Below are 20000 nucleotides of genomic sequence, written 5' to 3'. Positions count from 1 at the left end.
CAACAGCATGGGTACACAGTGAGAAGAGGATAAGTTTTCCTGAATTACTCATTAAGTGTGGTTCTGAATGACCGTCTTTTAGTCTTCAGATAGGGGGTGTGACGATGGTTACAGTTCATCAGGAATGAACAGGTCTCGTAATAATTCTGAACCATGTATTTATCCATAATTCTGAACCATGTATTTATCCATAATTCTGATCCATGTATTTATCCATAATTCTGAACCATGTATTTATCCATCATTCTGATCCATGTATTTATCCATAATTCTGAACCATGTATTTATCCATAATTCTGATCCATGTATTTATCCATAATTCTGAACCATGTATTTATCCACAATTCTGAACCATGTATTTATCCATAATTCTGAACCATGTATTTATCCATAATTCTGATCCATGTACTTATCCATAATTCTGAACCATGTATTTATCCATAATTCTGATCCATGTACTTATCCATAATTCTGAACCATGTATTTATCCATAATTCTGAACCATGTATTTATCCATAATTCTGAACCATGTATTTATCCATAATTCTGATCCCAGTATTCACCTGGCAAAGAATCAGTGGTTGGAAAACATGCTGTTCTCTGTCTCTGTCTCTCTGTCTGTCTCTCCCTCCCCCCCTCCATCTCCCCGCATCCCCCCTCCCCTCTCTCTCTCTCTCTCTCTCTCTCTCTCTCTCTCTGTCTCTCCTCAGTGATGTATTTTCGTACAAGGAACTCATCAAAAGACAAGCTGTATTTCTTGTTTCCTTCCTTCCTTTCTTCTTTTTATAAGTATACATTTCTTTCTTTCTTCTTTCTTTCTTCCTTCTTTCTTTCTTCTTTCTTTCTTACTTTCTTCTTTCTTTCTTACTTCTTTCTTTATTTCTTTCTTACTTTCTTCTTTCTTTCTTACTTTCTTCTCTCTTACTTCCTTCTTTCTTGCTTTCTTCTTTCTTTCTTGCTTTCTTCTTTCTTTCTTACTTTCTTGCTTTCTTCTTTCTTTCTTTCTTTCTTTCTTGATTTCTTCTTTCTTTCTTCCTTCTTCTTTCTTTCTTGCTTTCTTCTTTCTTTCTTACTTTCTTGCTTTCTTCTTTCTTTCTTGCTTTCTTCTTTCTTGCTTGCTTTCTTCTTTCTTTCTTACTTTCTTGCTTTCTTCTTTCTTTCTTTCTTTCTTTCTTTCTTGATTTCTTCTTTCTTTCTTCCTTCTTCTTTCTTTCTTGCTTTCTTCTTTCTTTCTTACTTTCTTGCTTTCTTCTTTCTTTCTTTCTTTCTTGCTTTCTTCTTTCTTTCTTACTTTCTTGCTTTCTTCTTTCTTTCTTATTTTCTTGCTTTCTTTCTTACCTTCTTCTTTCTTTCTTACTTTCTTCTTTCTTTCTTCCTTCTTCTTTCTTTCTTGATTTCTTCTTTCTTTCTTACTTTCTTGCTTTCTTCTTTCTTTCTTGCTTTCTTCTTTCTTTCTTTCTTTCTTTCTTTCTTTCCTTCTTCTTTCTTTCTTACTTTCTTCTTTCTTTCTTCCTTCTTCTTTCTTTCTTGATTTCTTCTTTCTTTCTTACTTTCTTGCTTTCTTCTTTCTTTCTTACTTTCTTGATTTCTTCTTTCTTTCTTACTTCTTTCTTTCTTTCTTGCTTTCTTCTTTCTTTCTTGCTTTCTTGATTTCTTCTTTCTTTCTTACTTCTTTCTTTCTTTCTTGCTTTCTTCTTTCTTTCTTGCTTTCTTACTTTCTTCTTGCCTTCTTGCTTTCTTCTTTCTTTCTTACTTTCTTCTTTCATCTTTCTTTCTTACTTTCTTCTTTCTTTCTTGCTTTCTTCTTTCTTTCTTTCTTCTTTCTTTCTTCTTTCTTTTTTACTTCTTTCTTTCTTTCTTCCTTCCTTCTTTCTTTCTTTCTTACTTACTTTCTTCTTTCTTTCTTTTTTCTTTCTCTTTCTTTTTTCTTTCTTTCTTTCCTCTTTTCTTTCTTCTTTCTTTCTTTCTTTTCTTCTTTCTGTCTTTCGCTTTGCTTTGTTGTTGGTGGTGGTGGATTTGTTTTGCTCGTTTTGGATTTGTTGTTGTTATCGTCGTCTTCATTGTCGTCGTCGTTGCTGTTCCTGTTGTAAAATATTCATTTCGCTCAAAGAAATACTGAACACACACGTTGGTACAACACTCGTGCCTAGTTATTTCCATCAACATATATCTCTTCTTCCATTCACACACACACACACACACACACACACACACACACACACACACACACACACACAGAGGAGGGAGAAGGGTGTGGGGGGGGGGTGGAGGGGGCAGGGGGTATGGAGGGGGGAGGGAGAGACACAGAGAGAGACAGACACAGAGAGAGAGACAGAAAGTGAAACGTTATGACGACTGGATGATGAACAGGCGAGTAACTGGCAGCGCTAGATGAGCGAGCCAGTCAAGGGATGAATCAGACCTGTTGATTGGTCACGAGCAATCGTCACGACCAATCAGCTGGCTGTTGACTTACTGCGTCCCCTCTCCCCAGCTGGTGAATGTCTTTGTCAAGTGTTGACTTGCCGCGTCCCCTCTCCCCAGCTGGTGAATGTCTTTGTCAAGTGTTGACTTACCGCGTCCCCTCTCCCCAGCTGGTGAATGTCTTTGTCAAGTGTTGACTTACTGTGTCCCCTCTCCCCAGCTGGTGAATGTCTTTGTCAAGTGTTGACTTACTGTGTCCCCTCTCCCCAGCTGGTGAATGCCTTTGTCAAGTGTTGACTTACTGTGTCCCCTCTCCCCAGCTGGTGAATGCCTTTGTCAAGTGTTGACTTACTGTGTCCCCTCTCCCCAGCTGGTGAATGCCTTTGTCAAGTGTTGACTTACTGTGTCCCCTCTCCCCAGCTGGTGAATGTCTTTGTCAAGTGTTGACTTACTGTGTCCCCTCTCCCCAGCTGGTGAATGTCTTTGTCAAGTGTTGACTTACTGTGTCCCCTCTCCCCAGCTGGTGAATGTCTTTGTCAAGTGTTGACTTACTGTGTCCCCTCTCCCCAGCTGGTGAATGTCTTTGTCAAGTGTTGACTTACTGTGTCCCCTCTCCCCAGCTGGTGAATGTCTTTGTCAAGTGTTGACTTGCCGCGTCCCCTCTCCCCAGCTGGTGAATGTCTTTGTCAAGTGTTGACTTACCGTGTCCCCTCTCCCCAGCTGGTGAATGTCTTTGTCAAGTGTTGACTTACCGTGTCCCCTCTCCCCAGCTGGTGAATGTCTTTGTCAAGTGTTGACTAACCGCGTCCCCTCTCCCCAGCTGGTGAATGTCTTTGTCAAGTGTTGACTAACCGTGTCCCCTCTCCCCAGCTGGTGAATGTCTTTGTCTGGTGAATGTCTTTGTCGCATGTCGAATGTCTTTTAACGATAAACAAGAGAGGTAAGGCCTTCAAGACTCGTTTGTGATAAATTAAGTCCCATAGCATTAATTACAGAGTAATTTCCCTTTTTTTACTATCTGCACTAAAACGTTTGCAAAATAAATAAAAATTCCATGCTTAGCAAAAGAAGTTCCTGTTTGCACAAAAAATGATAAATATGACTCCTCTTGTTGATGTGTCAGAATAAGAGGTCAAAGTGCCAAGTTTAGAGAATACAAAAGATATGAATATAACAGTAAATGCAGTTTGCATATAATTAGGCTTTTTTTTTGTGCCCATCCCAGAGGTGCAATATTGTTTTAAACAAGATGACTGGAAAGAACTGAATTTTTCCTATTTTTATACCAAATTTGGTGTCAACTGACAAAGTATTTGCAGAGAAAATGTCAATGTTAAAGTTTACCACGGACACACACACACACACACACACACACACACACACACACACACACACACAACCGAACATCGGGTTAAAACATAGGCTCACTTTGTTTACACAAGTGAGTCAAAAATAAGAACACAAAAAAGAGGAGAACAAGGAGGAGAAATCGCTGTCTTACCCCTTGTTCACTACATTGGATATTCATGTAAACTATTCGCATGTCGCGCGCACATAAGATGTTTAAAAAAAAAAGTTGATTCGGAGTTTTGCAACATCTCCACTGGCTCCCTGTCTCACACAGAATAAAGTACAAAATCAGTACTCTATGTTATAAATGTATTCACAACTCTGCCCCTTCCTATCTCTGTGGCTGCCTTCACCTCTACACTCCATCTCGCTCTCTACAATCGGCTTCGGATCCACTCTGTTTACGCATACCCAGATTCAAACATTCGACTATTGGCCGCCATTCTTTCTCTGTCTCTGAACCTTGTAATTGGAATGAACTTCCTCTTTCGCTTCGTCAGGTCTCCACACTCAGCTCTTTCAAGTCTGGCCAAAAATAGCCTCCCTTCCCTGCCTCTTCCTTGCTTCATTGTCTTCAGTCCCCCCCCCTCCCCCCCTCCAATTTTAGAGTTATGCATGCGTTTAAATGACTGGTGCGAAAGCGCTTTGATTTGTCTCTGCACAAGATTCAGCGCAATATAAATATAATAATTGTAATAATTGTATTGTATTGTAGTTTCACATCAGAAGAAGAAGAACAACAAATGAGGACGTTGACCATGATAATGATCATGATGGATGATGGTGATGACTTTGGTGATGATAACAATAAATGAAACGACAACTACAATGATGATACAAATGACAGCGACGATGACAAAATCAATAGCAGTGACGACAAACGACGAAAATAACGATAATGATCTCGACAACGACAAAGACGACCACGATGATGATGATGGCGATGATGGTGGCGGCGATGATGGTGATGGTGATGATACTGATGGTGATGACGATGGTGATAGTGGCGGTGGGAGTGGTGATGGTGATGGTAATGATGTTGATGGAGGTGTTGATGGTGATGGTGATGGTGATGATGGATGATGAATAATGATGATGATGACTATGGTGATAGTGGTGATGGTGATGATGCCGATAATGATGATGATGATATCAACGGTGTTGAGGTCAGAGGCCTTCTACTACAAAAAAAAAATCATTTCTGAGTTCTGAGTTCTCTCTCTCTCTCTCTTTCTCTCTCTGTTTTTCAAACACACGCAGGCACACAGTACGCCAGCACTCACACACACATACTGTACACACACGCACACACGCAGACACACACACATTCTCGCCGCTGTGTGCGTGCCGTGCGATCGTGCGTGCGTGTGTGTGTATGCGTGTGTGTGTGTGTTTCCGAACAAGCGCACACACACAGAGAGAGACAGAGTTTAGACAGACAGAAGGACAGACAGCAGAAAGACGAACAGACGGACAGGCAGACAGACAAACATACAGAGAGGGTAGAATTCATATCGGTTGTCAGTGGTTGTCAACATCCAATTTGTCTTCCATACCTCACATTTAAGGCGTTTAAAATGAACAGATTATTTCACGTACAACTGTCTAGTCCACAATACAGCATAATCATGTGTCTGTATTCGTTAAACAAACACACAGGGAGATAGACAGACAGACAGACAAAAAGACAAACGGTCAAATAGGGGGTGGGGGGAAACAGACAGACGGACAGACAAACAGACAGACGGGCGGATGGAATAACAGACAGGCGGACAGACATAAAGGCAAGCAGGCAGATATAATTATGGACAAACAGACAGACAGACAAATAGGCAGGCAGACAGACAGACAGACAAATAGGCAGACAGGCGGATAATGATAAACAAGCAGGCAGACAGACAGGCAGACAGACAGGCAGGCAGAGACGCATACAGACTAACGCACAGACAGACAGACAGACAGACTTCGGCACAGACAGGCAGGCCAACAGACAGTCCGACAGATCAGATGAACAGACAGACACAAACAGAAGGTGACGGGAACGAGAACCATTTTCTCCTCTTGTCGCTTTTCCAGTCCGCGCGTGCGGAGCGCGTGTCATGTGTGTCCCTAACCTACTGTCCGGCATTAAGGCGTACATACGTAGGATTCACAGACAGTAAAGGACCACTTTGGAACTTGCATAGTTTGTTTGTTTGTTTGTGTGTGTGTGTGTGTGTGTGTGTGTGTGTGTGTGTGTGTGTGTGTGTGTGTGTGTGTTGTTCTTGTTGTTGTTGTTTTCTCCCTTGGAGGCACAAAAAATGATGCTGAATTTTCGACAAACGGTGTATGCATCCAATGTTATAAACACCACTCAAAATTAGAGGTGCTTTCTTCCATGCGCAGTTCCATTCCATTGATAATGTTCATAATAATAATAATAAGGATAATAATAATAATAATAATAATGATGATGATAATCAGCATCATCATCATCATCACCATTGGGGGTAAAACAGGTGATTGGGGACCACTTCTCAACACGTTCTCGGCACAAACCGTAGATATGATAGTGAGCAGGAGGGAGCAGCAGTGGCCGAGTAGTGGGAATGGAGTGTGTGTCCGGGTTCGATTCCCGATTTTTTGCGTAAAAGAACCTGCGACAGAATTTTTTTTAAAGTTGTTGTCCCTACCAATATTTTAAAGGAAAAAAAAACAGTCTGACTGATTAAAGAAGTATATACAGGCTGACAGAAAAAGAAGCTGGGTTCAGACTGATTAATTCTTTCGATTGGTGGGGGGAAAACCCCAAAATAAACAACACCAAAAAACAACATCTTGTCAACACGATCTTAGTGTTAAGGACACATCACCCACCAAAGGCCACGTCGCGCGCGCACGTGAGTGTGTGGTCCGATCTGCACGCTCTGTCAAAGGCACGGACTGCATGTGCAAGCTCTCTGACGTGAACAAATATAATGTCAACCTGACGTGCTGGATCGGCATTCAGATCCGCGTGAGGTCAAGCATTCGGCAGGACTGGCAGCGAACTGGATAACTCTCTCTCTCTCTCTCTCTCTGTCTCTCTCTCTCTCTCTCTCTCTCTCTCTCTCAATGCTGGACAACTCATGCTGAAGGTCAGTGCGATTATCGTGTAGCAAGCACTATCGTTTTGTTGTTGTTATTTTTTAAGCCAAACCCAAATGAATAATTATAAACATCTTGTGAACGAGAAATTTGTTTCTCTATTGTAAGCTCAAACCTCAGTGATATGAAATGTAATGAGATATAACAATTATAACAACAACAACAACAACAAAAGAAGATGAAAATGAATTCTAATGAAAAGTAAAGTAACACAAAATAGAATAAGATAAAATGAACTCAAATGAAAAGTAAAGTTACATAAAATAGAATAAGATAAAATGAATTCAAATGAAAAGTAAAGTTAGGTATGCATAGAACAGACTGATCAAATTAAATCAAATGAAAAGTGAAGCTACATAAAATAGAATAAGATCAAATGAAATCAAATGAAAAGTAGCTACATAAAATAGAATAGGATCAAATGAAATAAATGAAAAGTAGTTACATAAAATAGAATAGGATCAAGAGAAATAAATGAAAAGTAAAGTTACATAAAATAGAATAGGATCAAATGAAATAAATGAAAAGTAAAGTTACATAAAATAGAATAAGATCAAATGAGATCAGATGAAAAGTATTACATAAAATAGAATAGGATCAAATGAAATAAATGAAAAGTAAAGTTACATAAAATAGAATAAGATCAAATAAAATCAAATGAAAAGTAAAGTTACATGAAGTAGAATAAGATCAAATGAAATCAGATGAAAAGCAATGTGATACAGTATGGAATGAAATGAAATGAAATAGCCTGACCTTATGTAACCTTACCCGACCTAACATAGTCTAACCAAAGACCTAATCTGTCATGAAATAATATGCAACAAAATGAGATAAATTAAAATATGAAAAATAAAAAAAGATAATCATATACAACCCAAATCTTCGTAGCCTCTCCAGCAGTGAATCTTACCAGCAACCTTGCCAATGACAATAACAACAAAAGAAGAGTTTCCATGGCAACAGGGCTGGTCCGATTACACCCTCTACACTTGTCCGAGTTGTCGTCCCTGGGACAGATCGCAACACATCCTGCACTGGGGTGCTATGAGATCAGAAATCTGAAGGTGTGGACTCATCAAGCTTTCTGGCCAAATGGATCTTTTTCCCCTGCAGCTAATTCTCCAAGCGCCAATAATCTACAATCCCTGTTTGACGTAAATCTTCAGATGTACCGTTATGCGCTTGCCCTTTACCTTTCAACTGTGTTCAGGACAGAGAGACAGACAAACACAGACAGAGATTGAGAAAAATCAGTAGGGTATCCCATTCACTTTTCTTGCGTTTCTTGTACCCGTGCAGACTTGTGTTATTCCATTGATGGGCTGGTTATAATTATGCCTTTCTTTAGTCTTTGTTCGTCTGGCTTTTAAATGACTGAAAACACTTGTTAAGTTACGAAACCGAAGGACGTAGAGAAAGAGAGAACTCTGTATTGCTTTAATGACAAGCCATCAGCCCCTATTACAATTCGCAAGAAGGTAGGTAAGCCTGTACGTTTTTGGTAAATCAGTTCTTGAAATAAGAGAGAGACAGACATAGAGACAGAAACAGAAAAAGAGGAGGGAGGGAGAGAGAGAGAGAGAATAAACGAATGGACGAACGGGATCTTCCCAATCAGGGGAAGCGACTTAGGACGAAAAGCATCAAACCCAGAGCCTGCAGAACCCACTCCCAGATCAGGGAGAGAACTCTGCCCATCCACCAACTGCCGATCACAGACTGACCTCTTTTTGCCCTGGATCAAGGAGAGGGGGTGTCCAGTTCACAGACAGTCAGGATGCTGGGGTTCCTTTTACCAAAATGTCACATCAAGTCTAAAATAAAATGAAAATTTAAAAAAGCCTAAATACGTTCACTCAAAGAGAGAAAACCGTTAAAGATAGAACTAAATGTCTGTTTTATAGGAACTTCAAATTCAAAACTTGGTCAAGAAAATTCTCACAACGTCTGGATATAACATATACACTTATCCATCAATAAGTTTCGTTGGAGTATACGTAATCATAAACTGTGGATTGAAACAGAAAGAAGAAGAGAATGTGACGACAGAGAGAAAACAAAATTTGCAAGGAATGTGAGGACAGTTGGGAATGATTTTTTTTAATTTTTAAAAAAATTTTTAGAATGTTCGAAAAGTGACAAAATTCGAAACAGGCTAATGTCGAGTAGGCTTAATGCCGATCACATTTTCATTGATATTGTGCTGGAAAGACAACCGTTTATGTAACCTGATAAAACTTGGAAAGGGTATGTAGCTTTTTTCTTGTTTCTATTTTTATTTTTTTATCCCGTCATCAGCACCGTTTCAGTGGCATTACTCCCACGCCTCTCATTCCGAGTCGCCCATACACAGCCACACCAGGGTTCGTCCGTCACAGTCCCAGTGCCGGCAGTCCACAGTGAAATTGTCCTTACATCTGGAGCACACGTCCATGATCTGAAGTTGGATTCGTTTTGTTTGTGGATGTTGTTTTGATGGGTGTATTGCTATGCATGCTTCGTTTGACATTATGGGACTGAAGCTGTGAGTCAGTGTGTGTGTGTTGTGTTGTTGCATCCTGCACACACCAAAAGGGGTAAAAGGATGAAATTTCTTTTGGGAACTGTGATGTGTAGGCCTGGGTTCGGTTCGGTGCCAGGCGATACCCAGGGCTGTGGACGTCTCCGGAAGCACACACCATTGGCTTTTCGGCAGCTCCACCACAAGCAGTACCACTTTAAGTTTTTGTAGTTTCACTGTTCTCTATCTGTCTGTGTGTCTGTCTGTGTGTCTGTTTGTATTTGTCACACACACACACACACACACACACACACACACACACACCACAACCACAACCACCATGCGCAGGATGAAACATACTCGCACACTGACACCCAATGAGAAGATATTTTCTATGTCCACAGGCGTTTTCCCGCACTAACCAGACCTCACACAAGACCAAACCCCGCCTGATTTTAACCCATTTCCCGCCCTCTCCACCCACGCTGCAAAAATGACGTCAGCGACGACGATCTTCACCACCACCACCACCGAGTCCGCGATGACGTCATCGGACGACGAGGTCACTTCCGCAACAACCAACTTCTCTCACAAAACCACCGCTTTGTCACCACCAGCGGAAGTGACACTGTACAATACAACGGACGTTGCCCCGACGACTGCAGGTGCGGTGTTCTACATGGCGCTGGGGATGTGTCTTGGAGCCTGGGGGTTCGCCCTCTTCATCATCGGCGGGAACCTGCTCATTGTCAGCGCCGTGGTGCGCGTGCGGAAGCTCCGCACCCTGTCCAACATGTACATCGTGTCCCTGGCCGTGGCTGACAGCCTGGTGGGGGTCATCCTCCTGCCCCTCGGCATCTCCTTCCTCCCCAGTTTCGCGCACCTGTTCCGGGACAGCTACCTGGGCTGCATGACCTTCCTGGGCCTCATCTACGTCACCGTGTCCTGCTCGGGAGGTCACATGTTCCTTGTGTCGGTGGACAGGTACCTGTTTCTGATACACCCTTACCTGTACTCCAGGGTGTTCACAGAGAGGAGGGTGATGGTGAGTATTTTGGTGGTGTGGTGTTTGTCCATTCTGTACGGCAGCGGCGTGTTCGTGTTCAACCACTACGACTCCGTGAGGAACTGCAATGGTCCTGAGGTGCTCCCCGCCTCCTTCAACGTGTACTCCAGTGGCTCCCTCCACTTCCTCTTGATGCTGATCACTGCCTACGTTTACTTCAGAATCATGCTTCTGGCTTTTCAGAAACAACGAGCCATGAGTAAAGACAGGGGCAGGCAGAGGAGAGCACGCAGCAAGTGCCAGAGAAAGTTGGTAGACATCCAAAAAGAAAAACCAACCAAAAGCACATCCGCAGTCAGCTCACTGATCACGAGCCAAACTTTAATCCATGATATTCCAGACCCAGTGGAAACTGTTCTACATTCTTCAGTCATTAACAACAGTGTGGATGACAAGCAGTCAGCATTGTACAAGACAGAAGAAGGCTCAGATAAAGCAGGCAGGAAGTCTATCAGCAGCATCTCTGTTCACTATGCTGCAAGCCCGGTGGTTAGCAGCGCGGTTGAAAGCGTGACAGGTGTTCAGGCAAGAAGTGGACCTGGCAGCATTTCCAGCAAAGCTGTTGTGGAAGCCTTGCAGATCTCAGCCCTGGAGGATGGACCTTCTCCCTGTCTCTCTGGGAAGAGCTGTGCAGGACCTGACACGTCATCAGGACTGGCAGGTGGTCCTGACGTCATGGATGGCAGTGCTGAGCACCCGGACGTTGGGCGTGCAGTGACACGCTGTGCAGTGAATGGTTCTGCTGGTCAACAGGCTGGCAGTGCCCCTGACAGCAGTGCGGGCAGTAAAGTGCCCCAGGTGTCTCCCATCACATCACCCTGTGTTGAACCTCACCCTTCCACCACCATCACACTGTCTACGTGTCCATCAGACCAGGGCCTGAGAGTCCGCACTGATGTGCCCTCTGCCTCGTCCTGTCCCCTCAATGCATCTGGCCAACCCAGTCTCTCTAAGCCCATAGAACTCGCTACGGAATGTTCACCTGCTTTTTCACACTCATCCTCGGGAATTCCAGGCACTGCAACCACCGCTGTTCTTGAGGAAAGCAATGAACCAGGTCTCTCAGCCTCGAATGGTATTCGTCAGAACCAGGTTTCAACAATGAGACCAGAAATATCGTCGCCCTCCGAAGGTGTGAGCAGTGCTGACCCAGCACCAACGTCTCACGCTCCTCCCCGATCTGGTGAACCCAGGTCGTCACCATGGAAGGCTGTCCGGCTCTTTGTCATTGTCTTTGTTTCCTTCTCCGCTTTCTGGCTGCCCTACTACATCTGCCTCTTTGTCCGCACCTCCTTCAATATCCAGCAGGCCGTACTGGACGTGCTGGTCCTGCTTGGGATCCTCAACTCCGGGGTCAACTTCATCGTGTACGCCATGATCAGCAGAGACTTCAGAGCTTACTTCAAGCGCCGTCTCTGTCTGTCTCGCTGTTCGAATGATGTGCTGCCCGTGTGTGGGTTTAAAAACTAACTGGGATTTTCAAAATTCGGAATGCTCATGGACTGTTGTTCTGGCGTTCATGGTTATCAATCAACCTTCAGTTGGGAGTCGGTAGTATCTGCGATAAAATCCTGCAGGACAGAGTAAATGGTTGACAATAGTCATCTCCAAAGGTTCCCCTGGAAAAAAAGACACACAAGTATCGATGATAACAATCAAACAAGAGGACATAAACAGGAAGAATCAGTTACTGACAAGAAAATAACATTGGCCGACAGGTTATCTCCAAGATCACTGTGAAACAAAGCACCCATTCAAAACTCGGCACGGTAGATCACGTAAAATGTTTTGAAATCTGCGTATGGAACTATTTTCTCCACTCTTAAATGGGGCGCCGTGTCAGACTGGCTTGGGCGTTGGACTTGAGTGACTCAGTGTTCACCAGTGATCATGAGTGACCCAGTGTTCACCAGTGATCATGTGTGACCCAGTGTTCACCAGTGATCGTGTGTGACCCTGTATTCACCAGTGATCATGTGTGACCCAGTGTTCACCAGTGATCATGAGTGACCCTGTATTCACCAGTGATCATGTGTGACCCAGTGTTCACCAGTGATCATGAGTGACCCAGTATTCACCAGTGATCATGAGTGACCCTGTATTCACCAGTGATCATGAGTGACCCAGTGTACACCAGTGATCATGGCTCTAGGAACTGTTTCGGCATGGTGTTGTGCCCATGGGAAAGGCACTTTACTCCGATTTCCTTCAATCCACCCAGGTGTGACTGGGTACCTGAATTCGGTCGGGGAAGGCTGAAACGGCGGAAGGAGATTAGACCCCACTTTCCTGTGCCGAGTCTTTGATACCGTGGGAATTCTTCTTCGTTCGTGGGCTGCGCCTCCCACGTTCACTCGTATGTACATGCGTGGGCTTTTACGTGTATGACCGTTTTTACCCCGTCATGTAGGCAGTCATACTCCGTTTTCAGGGGTGTGCATGCTGGGTATGTTCTTGTTTCCATAACCCACCGAACACTGACATGGATTACAGGATCTTTAACGTGCGTATTTGATTTTCTGCTTGCGTATACACACGAAAGGGATTCAGGCACAAGCAGGTCTGCACATATGTTGACCTGGGAGATCGGAAAAATCTCCACCCTTTACCCACCAGGCGCCGTTACCGAGATTCGAACACGGGACCCTCAGATTGAAAGTCCAATGCTTTGACCACTCGGCTATTGCGCCCGTCACTACCCCTAAGACCGCTGAAGGCTGCGGAACCTTTTCACTTTTAATGGTAGCTGAGAAATATTTTGAGCAACAATACATTTGTGTACCTCTTTTATTTGACAAGGTCTCATCGTAAAAATGCGCACTGTTAAACCGTACTAAACATTTTAAATGTACGTGTACAAAGACCACCCATATACTTGTTATTGTCTGTTCTGAGACAGATGGTCTGGTGGTGTTTTACTTTACTGGGGAAATTCACGAAATTTGTTATTTTTCATCATTTTCGGAACAAAGTGACCGAGACTACGTGATCATGTACTTTGTTGTGTGATCGATGTTTGGGTTTGTTGTTTGATTGTGTTCTTATGACTGACCAGGAGGCAAAATTGCACTGGCTCTTAGTGCTGCAGCCTTGTGGGCTAGCTGGCCTTTGGTAACCATCCCAACGCCGACTGTCCTAAAACCCTCTTGGCCGAGAGAGTGGGAATGTAATTTAGTCGGAACAGCAGTTGCCTCCTCTGCTGTTCTGATGGTCATAGTCGGACACGACTGACTATCATATATACTGACTGACCAATACACGAACGTACGTGCTTGTTGTGTTTTAGGTCTGGGTTTATCGCTTACCTGTGATTAGTTTGCAGGGGGGTTACCCAAGAGGTACAAATATGGAGGCAGGCATCGTATTTGTAAGATTTGTTTCACTTTGATCGGGATTGTTTTTACTAGTAATTGTGTATGAGAGAGAAAGAGAGAGAGTGATTGTGTGTGTGTGTGTGTGTGTGTGTGTGTGTGTGTGATGATACCTTTATGATGTGTTGCTGGTCTCTGGAACTTTTTATAGTCATCGTGCTTTTGTTGTTATTTAATTATGCCGTTATGACGTGTTACACACACACACACACACACACATGATACCACTATGATGTGTTGCTGGTCTGTTGAACTTGTAATTGCCATCGTGATTCTGTTGTTATTCTGTGATGCCGTTATGATGTGTTGCATGTCTCTTCGTGATCCCTGTTACTGTCTGTGCAATAAAAGCCAAAAAGAAAGTTTGCCGGCTTTACCTGAAGGCTTTATTCATTCTGCATGGCATGTCTGCTGTGCGACGATTTACAGCCCATGGAGCCTTACCCCAGTGTGAGTGTTCAGCTCTATAGCAATCATTTTATCAGACTTAACGGCACTGAATAATAACAACGACGAATGACAGAAAAACTCAAAAGTAATAGTTCCACACACACACACACACACACACACACACACACACACACACACACACACACACACACTCACGCACGCACGTACACACACACACACACACACACACACACACTCACGCACGCACGTACACACACAAACACACACACACACACACACCTCACACACACACACACACCCACACACACCTCACACACACACACACACACACACACACACACGCACATACACACACACACACACACACACTCACGCACGCACGTACACACACACACACACACACACACACACACACACACACGCACACTCATTTTGTTTTTTCTTATAATGTACTTTTTCTCTACTACATAAGCTGAACACTTTCTTACACTAATATACACATGTATTCCTCCTTTCCTTTATCCACTAACTTTTCTCCTTTCCGTCTAATAACACTTATAGTGAATAGACGTTAAACTGAAGAAACACACACGCACACACACACACACAAAAACACACACACATACGCACACACGCATACACACACATACAAGTGGAGTGATGGCCTAGAGGTAACGCGTCCGCCTAGGAAGCGAGAGAATCTGAGGGCGCTGGTTCGAATCACGGCTCAGCCGCCGATATTTTCTCCCCCTCCATTAGACCTTGAGTGGTGGTCTGGACGCTAGTCATTCGGATGAGACGATAAACCGAGGTCCCGTGTGCAGCATGCACTTAGCGCACATAAAAGAACGCACGGCAACAAAAGGGTTGTTCCTGGCAAAATTCTGCAGAAAAATCCACTTAGACAGGAAAAACAAATAAAACTGCACGCAGGAAAAAATACAAAAAAAAAGGGGGTGCCGCTGTAGTGTAGCGACGCGCTCTCCCTGGGGAGAGCAGCCCGAATTTCACACAGAGAAATCTGTTGTGATAAAAAGGAATACAAATACAAATACACACATACACACACACACACACACACACACACACACACACACACACACACACACACACACACACACACACACACACACACACAAACACACAAGCATTCAGAAACAAAGAGACAACCATCTAACACACACTTCTCTTCACATAACAGACCCAAAATGACACATTATACACAAACAATGCCACACGTACCAATACATCAGTTCACTATTCATCAATATCAAGATTGCTTTCCGCGCTGCCGATCACGAAAGCCTGACAGGATTTTGTCGCGCTGTGTCATCATCGAACACTTAAGGCAATAACTTAGTAAGGAAGCCGGATATATAAAGCTGAAGGCAACAGGTGAGGCCTTTGGTTGGCGTGCACGTAATATCCTACGGGAGACTACTGCGTCTGAATCCATTCACGAGGCTAAGGTGATTGTATCCCTTCGAATGTTATGAATGGTGGGTTGTTGTTTTTAATTCAATTCATTTCATTTTATTTTTATTTTATTTTATTTTATTTTATTATTTATTTATTTATTTATTTATTTTTTGTCACTTTGCTGTTATTTTGGAAGGTGTGGGAGGGAAGGAGAGAGAGAGAGACACAGACAGACAGACAGATGGACAGGTATATGACAGAAACTTGCATACAGAACATGCATACATACATACAGGTAGACAGAAAGACAGTCAGATATATATATATATAGAGAGAGAGAGAGAGAGAGAGAGAGGGAGAGGGGGAGACAGACAGACAGACAGGCAGGCAGACAGACAGACAGACACAGACAGAGAGAGAGAGACCAAAGGAAGAGAGAGAGGACAGTATTTTTCATATTTCAGGATACATTATCTGAGAGGAAAGCCGGCAGAGACAGAGATAAGTCGTGAATAATAAAATCTGGACTGGGAAACACACACACACACACACACACACACACACACACACGCACGCACGCACGCACGCACGCACACGCATACAAATGCACAAGCACACATACACACATCTACACACACACACACACACACTCGCGAGCGTGCATGCAGACACACACACATACACACACACACACACACACACACACACATGCACAAGCACACACACACACATCTACACACACACACACACACACACACACACACACACACGCACGCACGCACACGCATACAAATGCACAAGCACACATACACACATCTACACACACACACACACACTCGCGAGCGTGCATGCAGACACACACACACACACACACACACACATGCACAAGCACACACATACACACACACGCACACACATCTACACACACACACACACTCGCGAGCGTGCACGCACGCACACACACACACACACACACACACACACACACTCATAAACACACACATACACATCACATAAAAACACACGCACACACAACACATAACAAGCACACACATACGCATACAAGCACGCACGCACACACACATATGCACACACTCACACACAAATGTACATATGCACACACAATCACATACGCGCGCCACACGCGCGCACACGCAAGAACGCGCGCGCACACACACACACACACACACACACACACACACACACACACACACACACACACACTTTCTCTTACCCTCTCTCACTCACAAACACTCATGTATTTACAGATACACGTAAGAGAGACAGACAGAGGCAGAAAGAGACAGAGACCGACAGACATCTCAAACAGAGAGAAAGACAGCCAGCCAGCCATACAGACAACTCAGACAGACAGAAAGACAGACAAACAGAAAGACAGACAGAGACAAAAAAACCCATCTCATACAGACAGACAGAATGACTGACAGAACGACAGACAGACACTCAGTGTAGCAAAGAGAGACAGACAGATAATCCAGTACACTGCGTGTGTATCAGTGATAACACCACTAGGACTCCACGTTAGAATGGCTCAGTGACCCGATAACAAAGCCCTTCCTTTCATCCCTAAAGGGTCAACGTCGCCCAGTTTCCTCTCCACACATTTAACCCTTTCACCGCCAAGCTCGCATTTATGCACAGGCGTGGTACAGGACCCATGTCACTGAAAGGTGACCATTCATTGGTCTGTTATCCATGAATCCAATGTGGATTCCGGAAAGAGCGCGGAACCACCGACATGGTGTTTGCTGCAAGGCAGCTGCAAGAGAAATGTCAGGAGCAAAATGCTGATCTGTTCTCCACCTATGTCGACCTCACTAAGGCCTTCGACACCGTGAATAGAGAGGGACTGTGGAAGATCATGGCCAAGTACGGATGCCCTCGGAAATTTATTTCCTTGGTCAGCCAGTTCCATGAAGGCATGCAGGCTCGAGTCCAGGACAATGGCAAAACATCTGCTCCTTTTCCTGTCACAAATGGTGTCAAGCAAGGCTGCGTCCTGGCTCCAACGCTGTTCAGCCTCATGTTCTCTGCAATGCTTACTGATGCCTTCAGAGATGGCGATGTTGGAATCGGCCTAAAGTACCGAACAGATGGCAAGTTGTTTAACCTCAGAAGGCTTCAAGCAAAAACGAAGGTCATGACAGACATCATCAGAGACTTTTTGTTTGCTGATGATTGTGCCCTCAACGCTGGATCTGAAGCTGACATGCAACTCAGCGTCGACAAGTTTGCCACTGCCAGCAGGAACTTCGGCCTTACCATCAGCACGAGGAAAACTGAAGTTCTCCATCAGCTAGCCCCAGGGAAACCCTACGTTGAGCCCAACATCACAGTCAACGGTCAGAGACTCAGTGCGGTGGAGCGGTTCACATACCTTGGCAGCACACTGTCACGAAATGCGACCATCGACGATGAAGTGAACGTCAGGATTGCAAGAGCAAGCGCAACTTTTGGTAGACTCAATGCAAATGTCTGGAACAGAAGAGGCATTAGTCTTGAGACAAAGCTAAAGGTCTACAGAGCAGTAGTTCTCCCCACACTACTGTACGCCTGCGAAACTTGGACAGTGTACCAACGACATGCCAAGAAGCTGAACCACTTCCACACAACATGCCTCAGGAAGCTACTGAACATCAAGTGGCAAGACAAGACCCCAGACACAGAGGTGCTCGCAAAAGCCACCCTTCCCAGCATCTTCACCATCCTGATGCAGTCCCAGCTTCGCTGGGCTGGACACGTGGCGCGCATGCCAGACCATCGGCTGCCCAAAAGGCTCTTCTATGGCGAGCTGCAACAAGGGAAGAGATCACACGGAGGTCAGAAGAAGCGCTTCAGAGATACTCTGAAAGTCTCTCTGAAAGCGTTTGATATCAACCCTGACTCCTGGGAGGAATCTGCAGTGGACCGTGACAAATGGCGCGCTGCTGTGCACAAAGGCACCAAGTTGTGCGAGGCCAACAGGACTGCTGCAGCTGTTCAGAAGAGGCAGGCCAGAAAGTCACAGGCAAACGAGCTCCCTGACAATGATATGCCTGTCTTTGTCTGCCCCAACTGTCAGCGAACATTTCGTGCGCAGATTGGATTATTCAGCCATCTGCGCACTCACAGATAGATTCATGAGCATCCTCCCCCCCACCCCACCACCACCCTCCCCCCAACCCCCAGCTGGATGACAACGATGGTCATCATCGATCTCGATGGACACACCACCATCCATGAACCTACTGCTTTTAATGTTCGGTGGTAGGATAGGCCATATTTTCTATACATCGCAGGGGGAATCCCTAGCTGTTCTTAGCCAGCTGTCGTTTCAGTGTTTATACCACAAGGGAATTTTGTACTCTAAATTGACTGGCGGTGAAAGGGTTAAAGACAAGACGACGGTCGAAATGGCCGAGTGGTTAAAGCGTTGGACTTTGAATACGAGGGTCCCGGGTTCGATGCCGGACCAGCAGCATAACCCAACGCGCTTTGTCGGGCATTCAGTGCATGCTTATGTATTTGTGTAACTATTAGAGTGGATTTCTTCTAGAGAATTTTCCCAGAGAACAACACTCGATAGCGCGGGTTCTTTTTCAATGCATCAACTGCCTGCTGCACAAGGCATCTCGGTTTATCGTCTCATCCGAAAGACTAGACGCTCAGTTTGATTTTCCAGTCAAACCTGGGAGAAAGGGCAGAGCAGGATTCGAACCCACACCCTCACGGTCTCTCTCTGTGGTTTCGCAGTTGAGCGTCTTAACCATTGTGACACCTTCTTCCTGGATGGACAGCAAGACAAACAAACAAAGGTTGTTACTTATCACTGTCTTGTGGTCTACAGTCACACAACATTTCATGGAATCTCACCAACCATCTTTTCCCTTTGTCACCAGCTGGTTGTAAGTCTTTTCTTTTTGTTTTTCTTCTTTAAAAAAATATATATATGGATCCGGATATCAATCTTGGCTACCACTTGAATATAACCGACTGGTCCATACCCCCTAGACATGCACACACACACGCACGCACGCACACACGCACGCGCGAGCGCGCGCGCGCACACACACACACACACACACACACAAACACACACACACACACAAACACACACACACACACACACACACCATACACACACAGGGGCACACACACACACACACACACACACACACACACATACACACAGAGGGGCACACACACACACACACACACACACACACAGGAGGACACACACACGCACGCACGCACGCACACACACACACACACACACACTAATACACACACAGACACACACAGACACACACACACACACACACAAACACAC

At 44.5% G+C, this 20000-nt stretch overlaps 1 protein-coding gene across 1 annotated transcript in view; it reads left to right on the top strand.

The window, feature by feature from the left end:
• Positions 1-13900, top strand: part of LOC143288436 (uncharacterized) — a 32004-nt gene extending 18104 nt beyond the window's left edge. Inside the window, exon 2 of the mRNA XM_076596924.1 lies at positions 9808-13900. Within this exon, the coding sequence (XP_076453039.1) occupies positions 9897-11939 (2043 nt within the window). The 5' untranslated portion in view covers positions 9808-9896 and the 3' untranslated portion in view covers positions 11940-13900. The remainder of the gene's footprint in view (positions 1-9807) is intronic.
• The last annotated feature ends 6100 nt before the right edge of the window (positions 13901-20000 follow it).

The sequence above is a fragment of the Babylonia areolata genome, chromosome 12, assembly GCF_041734735.1.
Source record: "Babylonia areolata isolate BAREFJ2019XMU chromosome 12, ASM4173473v1, whole genome shotgun sequence".
In the NCBI taxonomy this organism is placed as follows: domain Eukaryota; kingdom Metazoa; phylum Mollusca; class Gastropoda; order Neogastropoda; family Buccinidae; genus Babylonia; species Babylonia areolata.
Note: the sequence above shows the minus strand (reverse complement) of the source record. Positions and strands in the feature narration are given on the sequence as shown.